Source organism: Zonotrichia albicollis, chromosome 4 (assembly GCF_047830755.1).
Source record: "Zonotrichia albicollis isolate bZonAlb1 chromosome 4, bZonAlb1.hap1, whole genome shotgun sequence".
Taxonomy (NCBI): domain Eukaryota; kingdom Metazoa; phylum Chordata; class Aves; order Passeriformes; family Passerellidae; genus Zonotrichia; species Zonotrichia albicollis.
Genome location: NC_133822.1, coordinates 37,059,142 through 37,072,744, shown reverse-complemented (window position 1 = coordinate 37,072,744; position 13,603 = coordinate 37,059,142). Strand labels below are relative to the sequence as shown.

Below are 13,603 nucleotides of genomic sequence, written 5' to 3'. Positions count from 1 at the left end.
AAGCTTCTGAAAGCCTTTGGTTTAGAGATCCTCTTCTAACCAAATTTTGCTTCTCTCCATCCATCCATGGGACTGAGAATTATTGCTAGTAGTAGTAACAGTGTTGTTAAGCTTAGGAACCTCAGTAATGAGCAGGATTCTCTGTTACCCTGCTCCACAGACCAACTAACATTGTATGGATTTCAGCTAAAGAAAAAGAGGAAGAAGGTAAGTGCAGAAAGATGAGGAAATATAGGGATCTACATGCAAAAATTTGGAAATGTAACCCCACCTGTAACTTTTGCCTGGAAAGAACTGGAATGTGGTATTTGAAACTGTGTGACATGCTGTCTATCCTCCCAGGGGTGCACAACAGAGTAAATTTTAATTTTTTTTTTTGTGATGGATATGGTGAATACTGATTCAGTCAGAAATGCAAATTGAAAGTACACAATCCATATAGAATAATCTGTCCTACCCCTTCAGTGAAGCCCAGAATGTGCTTGTTGTCAGATGCCATTTACTGAAATATCAAAGGTAATTCCAGCCATTATTTCTGAGTGGAGAGAAAGAGGATACTGAAAGTTTTCCTGGGACAATATGCTGCAGGCCCAAATATGCACCCAGACTGTGCAGCCTCTCTGCTCTTTAGGAATCTGAAGAGTATGGCCAAGACCTAAGCACAAAATCAGTCATTTTGGGTTACAGATTAATGCATTTCTCAGGTTACAGACTCCACATGCACTGATTGATGTTGAGTTGTAGTAATTACAAGGTCAAACAGTTTCTAATTTTTAGTCATTTTATATGAATAAAAATTAGAATTTACAGTACTCAAAACAGATATAAAGGAAGAAATTAAACACATATTTAATAGGCTTTTTCCAAAATTTACTTTAGGAAGAGTATCAGTACAAGGTGCAATATTTCTCTAGAATTTGCTGATTCACTACAAATTTTTTTCTCAGTTTTATTTTGTTTTGTTTTAGAAAAGTATTAGAAATGAAATTAATAATCAGGAAACACTAACACTTCCAGGACAGAAATTTATATTTAAATGTTTATGTTTGCCAATTATGAAATTAAACTGCAGTCTCAAACAGCCTAGGACTGCAGGCTTAAGTCCTTGTTCTGGTATAATCTTACTTATGATTTGAATTAAAGTTTACAGAGCTTGTATATAAATACTGTGAGTATCAATTAGGAAAAATAATTAAAATTGTTGAGGACATTTTATGTATTGAAAAATGCCAGATAAGAGACACTGCCTTCAAAGATATGTTAGATTGTTCATCTGGAATAAACTGTATCAGCTTTACAAATACTAGAAAATATTGCAAAACTGCTACTGTCAGCAGGAGCTGGCACGCACCTCTGTAAATCTGGATCTTCAGATTGAAGTTCTGTGCTGATAATGAATGAAGAGCAGTGTGTTAGCAGAAAAGGATCACAGTGGCTGCTTCCCTGAGACAGGTTAAGAAGATCTTCATCTGTAGACAGGAATGGTATACTCCTATGTGGAGTTTTAGGCCTTGGTTTTAGTTCCAAATTTCAGGCAATGAGAAGTGAACAATTAGTCAATACATGGAAGGGGGAAATGGCAAATGTTAGATGTCTAAAAATTCTTCCCTGATGAAAAGGCAAGTGTTATTGAAGTACCCTGACTGAAGGAGAATGCTGAAAAACTAAAGTTTCTTCTTAAAACACTTTAAACAAGATGGGAAAGGAAGAGATTTTTCCTTAATATATATTGTTGAAAGTAGAGGAACTGATGTTCTTTGCAGCAAGTTAGCAGTATGGTTTCTAATATGGAGTAGAAAATGTTGCAGGGAGTGAGAGCAGTCTCCAAGAAGCAGAGTGACAAAGTCTCAGAAATAAAATGGGTTCTGTTGACTTGATAGTGGATAGAGTGCAACAAAACCTGCTCATGCCTAGGTATAGGTAATTATCACAGAACTGTTGATTAAAGACCATCTCTGTGGACAAAGGAGGAATGTTGTATGCAATATACTTGACATTTCATGATATTTTTGGAACCCTCTCCCAGGTGGTTTTGTTTGGGATCAGGAGGCTCTTAGATATTTGAAAATTGTCTGCAGCACAGGGCCAAGGGGCTGTAGTCAACATCTTAGTGTCTGCAGACAACTGGTAATGAGAACAGTGCTCCAGGGCTGGTATTATTTAGTGTTTTCTGGAAAAACCTGGGTGCTGAGGCAGAATATACACTCTGCTAGTGTGGATAGCACAGAGGGAAGAAGGTTAGACAGGGCCAAATATAATGCTTTCAGACAAAAGAGATGCTAATAAACCTGAGCTATGGGCCGACAGAAATCTTGTGCAGTTTGTTGAAGAGAAGTGCCAAGGTGCGCACATGAAGGCACTTGGATGCCATTACCTCAGTATATCCAGGTGATGTTTGGTCTGACCTGGGCAGGACATGGACAGTGTGGTAAATGCCTTAACTGCTCTATCCTCAAGGACAAGCTGCTTTGTCCAGTGTGGAAACCCAGGGCACTGGGAATATTTCTCTGTCTGCTCTGGGGTGCCCTGACCCCCATGGCAGCACTGACTTTGACCCTCATTCATGGAGAAAGTTTCCTAGGCTTCAAGACAGACTAGAATCCACAAAAGTGTGAAATAGATTATAGAGAGTAGTGTAGGGATATCACTGGTGAGAAATTGAGATTTTGGGATTTTTAGTGTGTTGTGGATGGAAGCAAGATGGATGGCACAGGGTGTTGTCCTGGGTTTCTCCTTCATGCTCCTTCTTCCTCCTTCTTCATGGGTTTGGGTGGCATTTTGTGATTGGGCAGAAAAGTCCCCATTGCAGCTCTTTGGGATCAGTTATTGGGTTAAAAGGGAAAATAATTTAGGTGTCAGCTCTTAATTGGATAGTTTAGTCTTAAAAGACCTTGTAACAAGAGATTGTTGGCCATTTTGTACCATCTAATGAAAAGCTGCCAAACTCACAGTAGTGAGCCTGTTTAACTGATAAGAAATAATAAATACTTCGGTCCAAACATGAATTACTGTCTCAAGTGCCTTCAATCCAGCCCCTGAGAAACCAACAGCTGGTACTGCCACAGTCCAGGGCACGACCATAAACAAATCCCTAGAAGTGCCTGGGATTTTCAACTGGAATTTTTCTGTTTTCCAACCAAGTATTGCTGTAACAAGGACAGAGCACGGCAGCAGTGTCTGGAGTCCCTAACAAAAGGCAGATTGCCATTTTTCAGAGCTGGCTTCCTCCAGAAACACATAGCCCCAGACAGTATTCAATGAATTCCTGCAAGGATGCTCACATTAGTTTTGCACTTGGAAAATTATGCCCCAGAGAGACCATTTGGACAAGGCAGCCCTTCAGCTGCTTTTAAGTACTTACAGCCTGTAAGGGTTGGCAGAGCTCAGCTGAAACCGTGGTGCCCAGCCCAGCCCTGCACGAGCCCAGGCAACCAGAGGAGCTACTCAGCCTCAGCTGTGGAAAAAATGTGCTGCTCACAATTCCTCCTGGATTCCTCTTTCTGGCTTAGTCAAGGGACAGTGCACCATGAGATCTGTGCTGCTTCAATCAAATGCCAGTTTAGAAAGAGGAGAAAGGATCTGAGAGAAGCAAAGCTCCTGAGCATCCCTGTCAGCTGGGGTGCTGAGTAGCTGGTTTGTTCTTTGCTGTGTCTCTACCAGACTGCAGGAGCAGATTTCCATGGAGTGCTGCCGAGCTCAGAGCTCCACAGGACCACCCTGGAGCACTTGCTTGTTAGAGCAATCTTTGGTGTTTTCCTCAGAAAAGCCCAGAAATGTTATAGCTGTGGGCAGAATTTTCTCAGCATGGTTGCCCTTGCACCCCTTACAGGTTATTGACCCTGACCCTTCTCTCCCATATCCTATAAAAGCTTCATGTGAAGAACTTGGTTATTTCACTAATTTTCCAACACTCCAAACCTGATCTAGGAGTCCCTCCAGCTTTTTTTTCCTGGATCTATTCAGCTATACCAGCTGTGCCAGCTGTGCAGTGAGCCTGCAAGATTTCAGCTGGTGCATGGAGCGATGTGGGTGAGGCCATGCAAGCCTTCCTCCCAGCAGGGACTCAGATAACATGCCCACTAGACAATTTAGGGAAGATTTTGCCTCTCTGTGGATCATCTGATGTGTAAGCCACTATGTGTGAGTGGCAAACTGCATCCTCAAAGGTCAGCCTATGCTGCTGGACCACAACAGAAGTCTTTTCTTGATTTATCAGTCCCTGTGTATTTTCTGAATTTGGCAGCAAAGGAAGCTGGAAACCGCCCAAGCCAGGGCTACAGCCCAAAATCTTATCTCTGACCAGCTGCAGTGGTTAAATAAAGAGATGAGAATGGGTCTCTCCACCTCTGACTCTGAATTAGCAGGGAAAGACAGGGAAAATACTAAATTAGTTATCAGTGCACCAGTCATTAAACAAAATTTGTGGTATTTACTAGTTTTCCTTGGAGAGCATAAAGCATTTCTGCACTTATGCTACTGCCAGAAAACTCCATCCAAATGGTAAATCCACACATGCAAATATTGATTTTTGTGCCTCAGTCTCAAAACCAAAGCTTTCTGTGCTCAAAACATTTCTTACCAAAATGATGTATGCTGGTCTGTTTCAGTAAGCACAGCTTCCCAGCCTGGCCTAGGTGCTGAACGGAAGGTGTGGTGTGTGGGCATGGGGGTACAGAGAACACAGACCACTGGGGTGGATTTAGCAGCTCAAGGCCTGCCAAAGAAGTCAGATTTTGTTCGGTTTACAGTCCTAGCTGGAGGCAGGGCCCATCTCCAGGCTGTGGGACTTGAGTACTCCCCATCCAGGCTCTTTCAGATATTACATGAGGAGGGTTTAATGTTTAATTTCAAATTTCCCTAATGAGCATATTTGATGTTAGATTGTGTTTTTAATTAGCAGAAGGACACTGCACTGAAATTACAGCCAAGCGTAATAAAGCATTTGCAACTGACAGCTGAATCACTGTAGAAACAAAATTCTCGTTACTGGTGTTTATATGCTCAACATCAGTTCTGTCCCCCTGCCCAGTCCCTGGGAGGGAATAGCTTGGTGGAAATCATCCCTAGCCTGTTGCTATCTCCAAACTTTTCCATTTGTTCCCCAGTTTTCACAAGTTATATTGGGCTGGTTCACGTGTACACGACCCATCCTCCTCACCCCTCCTTTTCATCTGGCTTGCTCAGGAAGAAGTCAGTTTTTGCTGATGCTCTGAGGAAATCTGATGACCCACTGGTGCAGCTCTCTTGTCTGAAGCCATGGTAATGCCTCCATCTCCCTGATGTTGACATAAGCAGAGTTTTCTTTTCAGTGCCTTATTCCTCCAGCTCCTGATGGTTCTGCCGCTCTCCTCCGAGCTCTCCTCTCCTGTGGGAATATGCTGCTCCATCAATAATACTCAGGTTTTTAGTGCAAGGGAAGAGTTTATTTCTTTCCTCCAGGTGAGATCAGTGTTTCCAGCATGGCAGAGGACCAGGGCATGAACACCGAGCAAAGCAGGATCTGTACAGCCTGCCTCATCCACAGAGAGCTTGGGACATTTCCATTCTGCCCTGGAGAGTGACACAGAACATTTTCAAGGGGAGAAGAAGCACCAGCTGCCAGGGGGTGGAAAATAAGGAAAATGAAAAATTATACAATACTTAAATTCAAAACTATTAGTTTCAAAGTACAAACATATTTCCAAAATTTTAATCATGTATATCCTAAAAATATGATGTCTGGCAATATATTTTTTGACTAATGTTGACCTTAATTCAAAGCAGCATATAATGAATGATCTTTTAAACTTTAACACTTTAAAGGAGTACACAGAAATTATGTTTACCTTTAATGCATAAAAGAATAAGAGAAGAACAACATTATTTTGAGATCAGTTTTTCAGCTGTGCCAGCTCAGGATGTTTTTACATGATGACATTTGGAATGTCCTAAGACCACTCCTGACATTCACTGAAGATAAGTCAGAATATCTTTTGTTTCCAATATTGATACACACACACACACACACACACAAAAGAAGGAAGAAAACAGAAAGCCTAATCTATAGGGAAAACCAGAGTGACTTTTTTTTTGCTAAAGGAGCAGAAATTTCAGTCTATAGTTATAGTAAAGGTCATTTTGCAAAAAATTAAAACCCAAAAATTTACCCCACTGCAGTAGCTCAAAATGAGTAAAACTAGCAGAAGTCACATATTAATATAGCCTTAATAATATTTAAAAAATTCTCTTCCACCTTCTGGTTAATATGTGATTACAGACAAAGGTTGCTGATGTGAAACTGGAATATTTAAGAAATGGGAGGTGAAGATTAAAATAAAGAAACTAATAAAATTAATATTATTATGAAACATTATTTAAAGTTGTTAAGAGATCTGAAATCGTTAAAAATCGTGAAACAAAGATTATAGCACTTTGAATACAAATTAACCAAGAGTATTAATAAAATAAATAATGAAAATAACGAGAATTTTTAGTAATTCACACCAACCCCTGCCAGTGATACAAAATATAACACGGGCACATATGCAAATGGTTTATACAAATCTAGGTGGGGGGAAGCTTTCCGACTGTATGAACACGCATATCGATGCAATTTTTTTCCTGGAAGAGGATTATTCCTCGCTTTACTCGCCGGACTTTACAGCGCCCTAAACGGGCAACAGCGAGCGATGCTCCAGCGTCGGTGACGCAACAGGGAAAATGGGCGGGAACCCCGCTTCCTCTTTTCGCAGTCCTCAAGCAGGTCGGACCAAACCCCATAAATATCGAGGAGCGGGCAGCGCTGCCGTACACCGACATCGTCGACAGCAGTGCGGCGCTCATCATGTCAGGTCGGGGCAAGGGCGGCAAGGGGCTCGGCAAGGGCGGCGCTAAGCGCCACCGCAAGGTGCTGCGCGACAACATCCAAGGCATCACCAAGCCGGCCATCCGCCGCCTGGCTCGGCGCGGCGGCGTCAAGCGCATCTCGGGGCTCATCTACGAGGAGACGCGCGGCGTGCTCAAGGTCTTCCTGGAGAACGTCATCCGCGACGCCGTCACCTACACGGAGCACGCCAAGAGGAAGACGGTCACGGCCATGGACGTGGTCTACGCCCTCAAGCGCCAGGGTCGCACCCTCTACGGCTTCGGCGGCTAAAGCCTCGCCTTCCTGTCCGACCACCGCCTAAAAAATCAAAAAGGCTCTTTTAAGAGCCGCACACTTTACCAGAAAAAGAGCTGTGTTGCTTTGAAAGTGGGGCGTTAATTCCTTCCAATCTTTAATAATTACTTTGTATCTCGTTGCTATATTGTAAGATTGCCTTTATTTTAACTCCTTGCTCAGAGACTCACTAATAAATAGGAAGCCGTTTTCGTTATTTAAAAGTCCTGTATTTGGGGCTATGTACTTGCTAGATAAGAAAGCTAAAAAATTAGCCAAGCACCCTAAAGGCGTAGCTCCCTGTTTCGTTTTGAGAGCTGTAAAGTACCTAAGCTGGCATCTCATCTGAGAGAGGATTTTCCCCCTCAGTAAAAGTGCACACCTATTTATATTTAAAGGTAATGTCGATTGTAAATGCAACATTAGAGGTATCACCTTCTCAAGTCCCCCTCTCAATGTTCAAAAAAAGTCCCCTTTGTTCTCTGAATGTCATGTGTAGGAAATTTACCATTCATTGTTTGTGCTTTCGCTGTGTTTAAGGTTAGGAATACACTTCATTTTAATTCGGGGTGCCAGAGGTGTCCATAGGTGGTATCAGTACCTGCCTTTCACCTGGGAGCTCTTCTGCTATCGGGCTCAAACGACAGCGCACCCGAGCAGGGAAATACTGCACACATGTACAGTGAGGAAAAAGGAAAATCACCTTACACCTCATTGTGCTTCAGCAGCAACCTAAGGATGCTTTGCATGCTGAAAGATCCGGTCATTTGAAACCATTCGCCTTTGGATTAGAAAACCCTCATTTGCAATTCAGTTTGATCCCCGAAACATTTACTCTGCCAGACGAAAGTAAGTATTATGGTATTTATTAGGTGGATATATATAGTTTTACATCGTTTATATAACCCAACCTCTCCCACCAAATTTTCCTCACAATACACAACCCCACGCACCCCATAGTAACGAAAACCCAAGCCCCAAAACTCCTGTTGGGATTCCTATTTAGGAAAAACGAAAGGGTCAATTTGAGGAAAAAAAAACCCAACATGAATTTTCTATGCATTAAGCTCAGCAGAATTTGCGATGTCTCCTTTCCCGTCGGAACATTTCTCGGTACAGGGCTATGTTTGAGGGGGTCCGTACAAACTGCGACACGAACCGCGCACCCTCGGAACTGGAGCGGAGGGGCCGGGCCCGGGTGGGGGTTGGGGGGGGGGAGGGGGTGAGAGCGGGCAGCCGTTGGTGAAGGCGCGCGCGCGCTCCTCTCGCGGCGGGCTTTTCGAAATTGAAAGCACCCAATGGGAGCGGCGCATTCCTGGCAGCCAATCAGAGAGCGGTGTAGGCTATAAAGCCGGTCGCGGCAGCGCGTCTATGCTCATTTTATTCCTTCCTTTGGTCTCTGGTAGCTCCTGTTGTGTCCCCGCAGCGATGGCGCGCACGAAGCAGACGGCGCGGAAGTCGACGGGCGGCAAGGCGCCCCGCAAGCAGCTGGCCACCAAGGCTGCCCGCAAGAGCGCGCCGGCCACGGGCGGCGTCAAGAAGCCGCACCGCTACCGGCCCGGCACGGTGGCGCTGCGCGAGATCCGGCGCTACCAGAAGTCCACGGAGCTGCTGATCCGCAAGCTGCCCTTCCAGCGCCTGGTGCGCGAGATCGCGCAGGACTTCAAGACCGACCTGCGCTTCCAGAGCTCGGCCGTCATGGCGCTGCAGGAGGCCAGCGAGGCCTACCTGGTGGGGCTCTTCGAGGACACCAACCTGTGCGCCATCCACGCCAAGCGCGTCACCATCATGCCCAAGGACATCCAGCTGGCCCGCCGCATCCGCGGAGAGCGCGCATGAGCTCCCTGCCTCGCTGTGGTCCTGAATTATTTCTCCCACACCCTAAAGGCTCTTTTAAGAGCCACTACATTGCACAAGAGAGTTGAAACACTGCCTTCCTTATACTTAAAAGACAGCGATTCCGAAGTTTTAAAAAGTTACTGCAATTCCAATGTAAGCATGCCAGTAATTTTAAGTATTTAAGCTGCTTTCTTGTTTTAGGCAGAGTTGCATGCTGTTCTAGTGCAGTGCTCCCTAATGCCCATTCAACTGCACAGTATAAGTTAATTGCTCAAAGCAAATGACCGTTCAAATACATCGAATGGAAAATATACTATGTCAGATAGTTGACACCTATTTTTCTCTGCCCCTTTTCCCTCTCCTACTTCCAACTTAAAACTTACTGTAAAATACGCTATTTGGAATAGTTTAGATTTACTTTATACTGGAAGGTATAACCTGAGTTAGCATTGCAAGAAAGACATTATCAAGTTTTGAACAGCTTTTCATTAAGTATTATGGTATTTATTAAGTTGATATATATAGTTTTACATAGTTTATATTTGAATATGTATAGTTTTATAAAGTTTATATATAGTTTTATTAAGTATTGTATACATATATGCTTCAACTGTGATGTACTCTTGAAATTTTAACTGGATATCTCAGCTCTCCCTCTATCATGCGACTAAAAGAGGGGTGCTAAGGTTATAAACTCAATGACAGGATTAAAAATTGAGAAATTCAATAATTTAGTCTAATTGCTTTTTTCTTTTGGTTGGGGGGTGGGTGTGTGGGTTGGTTTATGTGTGTTAAGCCTGAGGACAGGCTGTTGAAGATGCCAATGAGTACCTGGAAAGCCAAAGAGAATCTGCTGGGTGGTTGTTTCTGACAAGTCTCCTCTCCTATTTTCCCAATACATTGAGACCAGTGGTGCAGAGAAAGTTTTGTGGCTTCTGCTTGGGGCCACATCAGCTGAGGAAAAGGAAGCAGCTGCCAGGCTTGGCACATTCAGCCAAGGGGAGGAGGCCTGTGGGAAATAGGCTTGTGCACTTCTGGGAGTGGTTAAAGACAAGTGGTTTGTATTTGATGATTGACAAGAAAACTGAGTCAGAAGAGGAACATGCGCCAAAGGCCAACACTTAGCAGAATTCGGTTGATTCAATAAAACTTTGTAGTCAGGAAATTACAGTTGGCCTTTAGTTCAATTTCTGGTTGTGCCAAGTCTTACAGACTGTCACTGTTTTAGTATTTTAGAGAGGTCAACTTCTCTACAAATTCACAAATAAAGCACTGAGATTTCTATTGATTTTGCTTCTTTGCTGTCGCATCTCTTCCTCTGTCCTTTACAGTGGACTCCAGCCTGTCTGAAACTCTTCTGTAAATGTAACCAGCCAAATTATTCTGAAATTAAAATTCAAGCTTTTAAATATGGCATGTGGGGAACCTTGTAAGAGGATTCCTATGGTATTTTTCTGAAACAATACCCACAGGGTAAACATGGTATATGCAAGAAATTCTCATAGCATGGTGATGTAGGTATGAAAGTAAATATCAATGCATCTATGTAAATGTTATATGCCTGTATGAACACCTTTGTATTTTCTTTTTCCATTCATAAATTTCATATCCATGCATCTCTTTCTCACTCCCCTCTGCCTCAGCACCATCTGGCACCATGTTTTCCTGCAGTTCCAACGTTATATGGTTTTTTAAATAATAGAAACTGTTTCATAGCTGGTAGTAGATGATCACTCTGAGCCTCTTTTATTTGAAATGGTTTTCTTATCTTTTATTCTTTTGTTTGTGCATCACCTCTTGCAGAGTGGGGTGAGAATTTACACATGGCAATGCTCCTGCTGAAAAAGTACAAAGACTGTGCCTGAGTGTAATTTAAAATGAACTCTATTACAATAATATTAAAAGTAACAATATATCTGCTGCCCACTCTCTAAAACTTCAGTAGCCTCCATCCTGATACCACTTGTTGCTACACACTTGCAATTTATAACTGATTTAAACATCATGACCTGGCCCAAATTCGAGGTTAGTAAAGATTAAAACGACTAAAGCCTTAGAATTGTTACAATTGTAAATAAAGAGGCAGGGGTCACTGCTGCCTGCTTATAGTGCACACCCAGGGTCTATAAAGAGCATTCCCTGATTCCAGCCTATGGAAACTACTCCCAAAAGTGAATGAGCAAATTATTCATTATGACTGGGAAGTTGTTAATGTCTTCTTATTGATCTCCAGTAAAATTTCTAAAAGGGACTGGGTAGGATCTTACAGCATTAAAATGGTGCTGCTTTTTAGAAATAACACAGAGTTTATTTTTTTTTCCCAGTTAGTGTTATTATGCTCTGTTACAACTGAAGCAGAAGGAGGAAAGAAAGGCTGAGGTTATCCTTTCCTTTATTCTTTTCTCTGACTTTTAAAATAACATGGAACTGTTATGGCCTACTGAAACATTTCCTTCTCTCCCCAGGCTGTTAGTTACAATTTTCTCATAACATAAAGCTGTTTAATCAAGATATGGAGAAATCTTCATCATGCTTCACTACACAACTCTCCTTCCTTTCCAACCTTGTTCCAAAACCAGGCCATGACGATCAATAAATCCATTCAGGGGGCTTTATGTGTGCAGAAGAAAAAAGAAGGGAGAAAATTAAAAAAGGGATAAGAGGCAGAACCCCCCCAAACAAATTTTTATTCTATCTGACAAACTCAGCAAGTTGTTCTGCTTTCTGTTCCCAAGCACTGTCTGCGGCAGACAGGATCTGTAGCTCAGCATGTGTGAGCAGGCACACAGGGCCCAGGAGCCTCTAAAGAGAGCAAGCAGCCACTCCGGCCTCTAACAGCAGCTTCAAGTGCTCCCCACTCCTCAGGGCTGTGGCACCCCAAGTGCCAGATGTGATATTTTTGCAGATGGAGAGAAGAAAGGGAGATTGTTCCAAAAATGACTGGAGAAACATCAGCTACTTATGAATCTGAGGTTTAATTTTTAACTCCTCCTTTTGATTCTCAGACTCTTCTTTGACTGACTTTGCCTCATAGTAAGAATTTGAACAGAGATGAGTCCTTAGAAGGCTGAAAACTGCAGGTCTACATTTCTGTCCTTCCAGAAACTGGTGAAGAATGCTGAAGGATTGGCTGCAGAAATGACAACACAGCACACATCATATATGGTGATTGCTACTGGAGAAATGCAAGTTAAAGGACAAATACATTTGCTCTCATTAGAGCAAGAATAAATAAATTTTCACTCCATGATTTTTATAAAACTTATTGAAAATATTCCCTCCATAAAAAAACAAAAAAACCTCAAAAACAAAACAAAACAAAAAACCAAAAAAACCAAACAAAAAAAGGAAACCCACAACCTTCCCCCCACAACCCCCCATCCCCAGTTTTATATTATTATGGTAACAAATCTGGAAGTGTTTGAAATCTGGGAATGTTTGGTAAGTTATTTCTGTCTACAGTACTTTTCAGTTTCTTGGCCTTTTCAGTTACTTTTCTGTGCTGCAAGAAGCCTCAGGCACCCTTTGCCATTAGCATGGTGGTCCAGTGCTAACACCAGGTAAAAGAATATTTATCAAATCTGAGATAATCTAACTGATTTATTGTGATGGATATTCCTGTTCCCAATATTAAGAATTGCTGGAGCAAGGTGGCAGCCCCCTTAAGGCAATCTGTTAAGTTTGACAGTGACACAGGACAGTGACACGGGATGTTTCTGCCCTTGCCTTGAAACACCCAGGCAGGGTTTAGGGTGCAATTTCCTTAGCACGGGTCGACTCCAGACACGTGGTGCCCCTTTCAGGCCCCTCCAGCCCCCCCCCCCCCTTTTCTCTTTAAAGCTGTGTCACATCCCTCACTCACATGGATGTAAACCCCTCCATCCTGCCTGAGACTCGCCAATCACCCTCCTTTAACTGACATTTCTCACACTTCCCCTAACCACCACTCAAAACACTCATTACTTTGCGGTTTTGCAAAGTATCCCGGGAACTTCAAGGGAAAATTTAGGCAGCGCTACAGCTCTTTTAATTGTGCGTGTAGTGGCTCTTAAAAGAGCCTTTGGGTCTGCGTGGGTTACAGAAGGGACCTCATGCGCGCTCTCCGCGGATGCGGCGGGCCAGCTGGATGTCCTTGGGCATGATGGTGACGCGCTTGGCGTGGATGGCGCACAGGTTGGTGTCCTCGAAGAGCCCCACCAGGTAGGCCTCGCTGGCCTCCTGCAGCGCCATGACGGCCGAGCTCTGGAAGCGCAGGTCGGTCTTGAAGTCCTGCGCGATCTCGCGCACCAGGCGCTGGAAGGGCAGCTTGCGGATCAGCAGCTCCGTGGACTTCTGGTAGCGCCGGATCTCGCGCAGCGCCACCGTGCCGGGCCGGTAGCGGTGCGGCTTCTTGACGCCGCCCGTGGCCGGCGCGCTCTTGCGGGCAGCCTTGGTGGCCAGCTGCTTGCGGGGCGCCTTGCCGCCCGTCGACTTCCGCGCCGTCTGCTTCGTGCGCGCCATCGCTACCGGGAGTCAAATCCTCTGAGCCAGAGAGAGAGAAATGAATGCTGCGGCGCTTCCAAGGCCGCTTTTTATAGCCCGGTCCCGTCTGTGATTGGTCGCATGAGGAGCACTCCCATTGGTTGT

General features: G+C 43.8%; 3 protein-coding genes across 3 annotated transcripts; 2 read left to right on the top strand and 1 right to left on the bottom strand.

Moving 5' to 3' along the window:
• Positions 1-6,571: 6,571 nt before the first annotated feature.
• LOC141728820 (histone H4-like) lies at positions 6,572-7,605 on the top strand. The gene has a single exon (XM_074539519.1). It carries the CDS (start codon positions 6,587-6,589, stop codon positions 7,133-7,135), a length of 549 nt encoding a protein of 182 aa, XP_074395620.1. The 5' UTR covers positions 6,572-6,586; the 3' UTR covers positions 7,136-7,605.
• A 929-nt stretch (positions 7,606-8,534) lies between these two features.
• On the top strand, positions 8,535-9,033 carry LOC102074268 (histone H3). Its single transcript, XM_074539518.1, has one exon. The coding sequence runs from the start codon at positions 8,567-8,569 to the stop codon at positions 8,975-8,977; it is 411 nt and encodes a 136-aa protein (XP_074395619.1). The 5' UTR covers positions 8,535-8,566; the 3' UTR covers positions 8,978-9,033.
• Positions 9,034-13,022: 3,989 nt separating this feature from the next.
• Positions 13,023-13,503, bottom strand: LOC102074994 (histone H3). Its single transcript, XM_026798097.2, has one exon. The coding sequence runs from the start codon at positions 13,475-13,477 to the stop codon at positions 13,067-13,069; it is 411 nt and encodes a 136-aa protein (XP_026653898.1). The 5' UTR covers positions 13,478-13,503; the 3' UTR covers positions 13,023-13,066.
• Between the last annotated feature and the right edge of the window lie 100 nt (positions 13,504-13,603).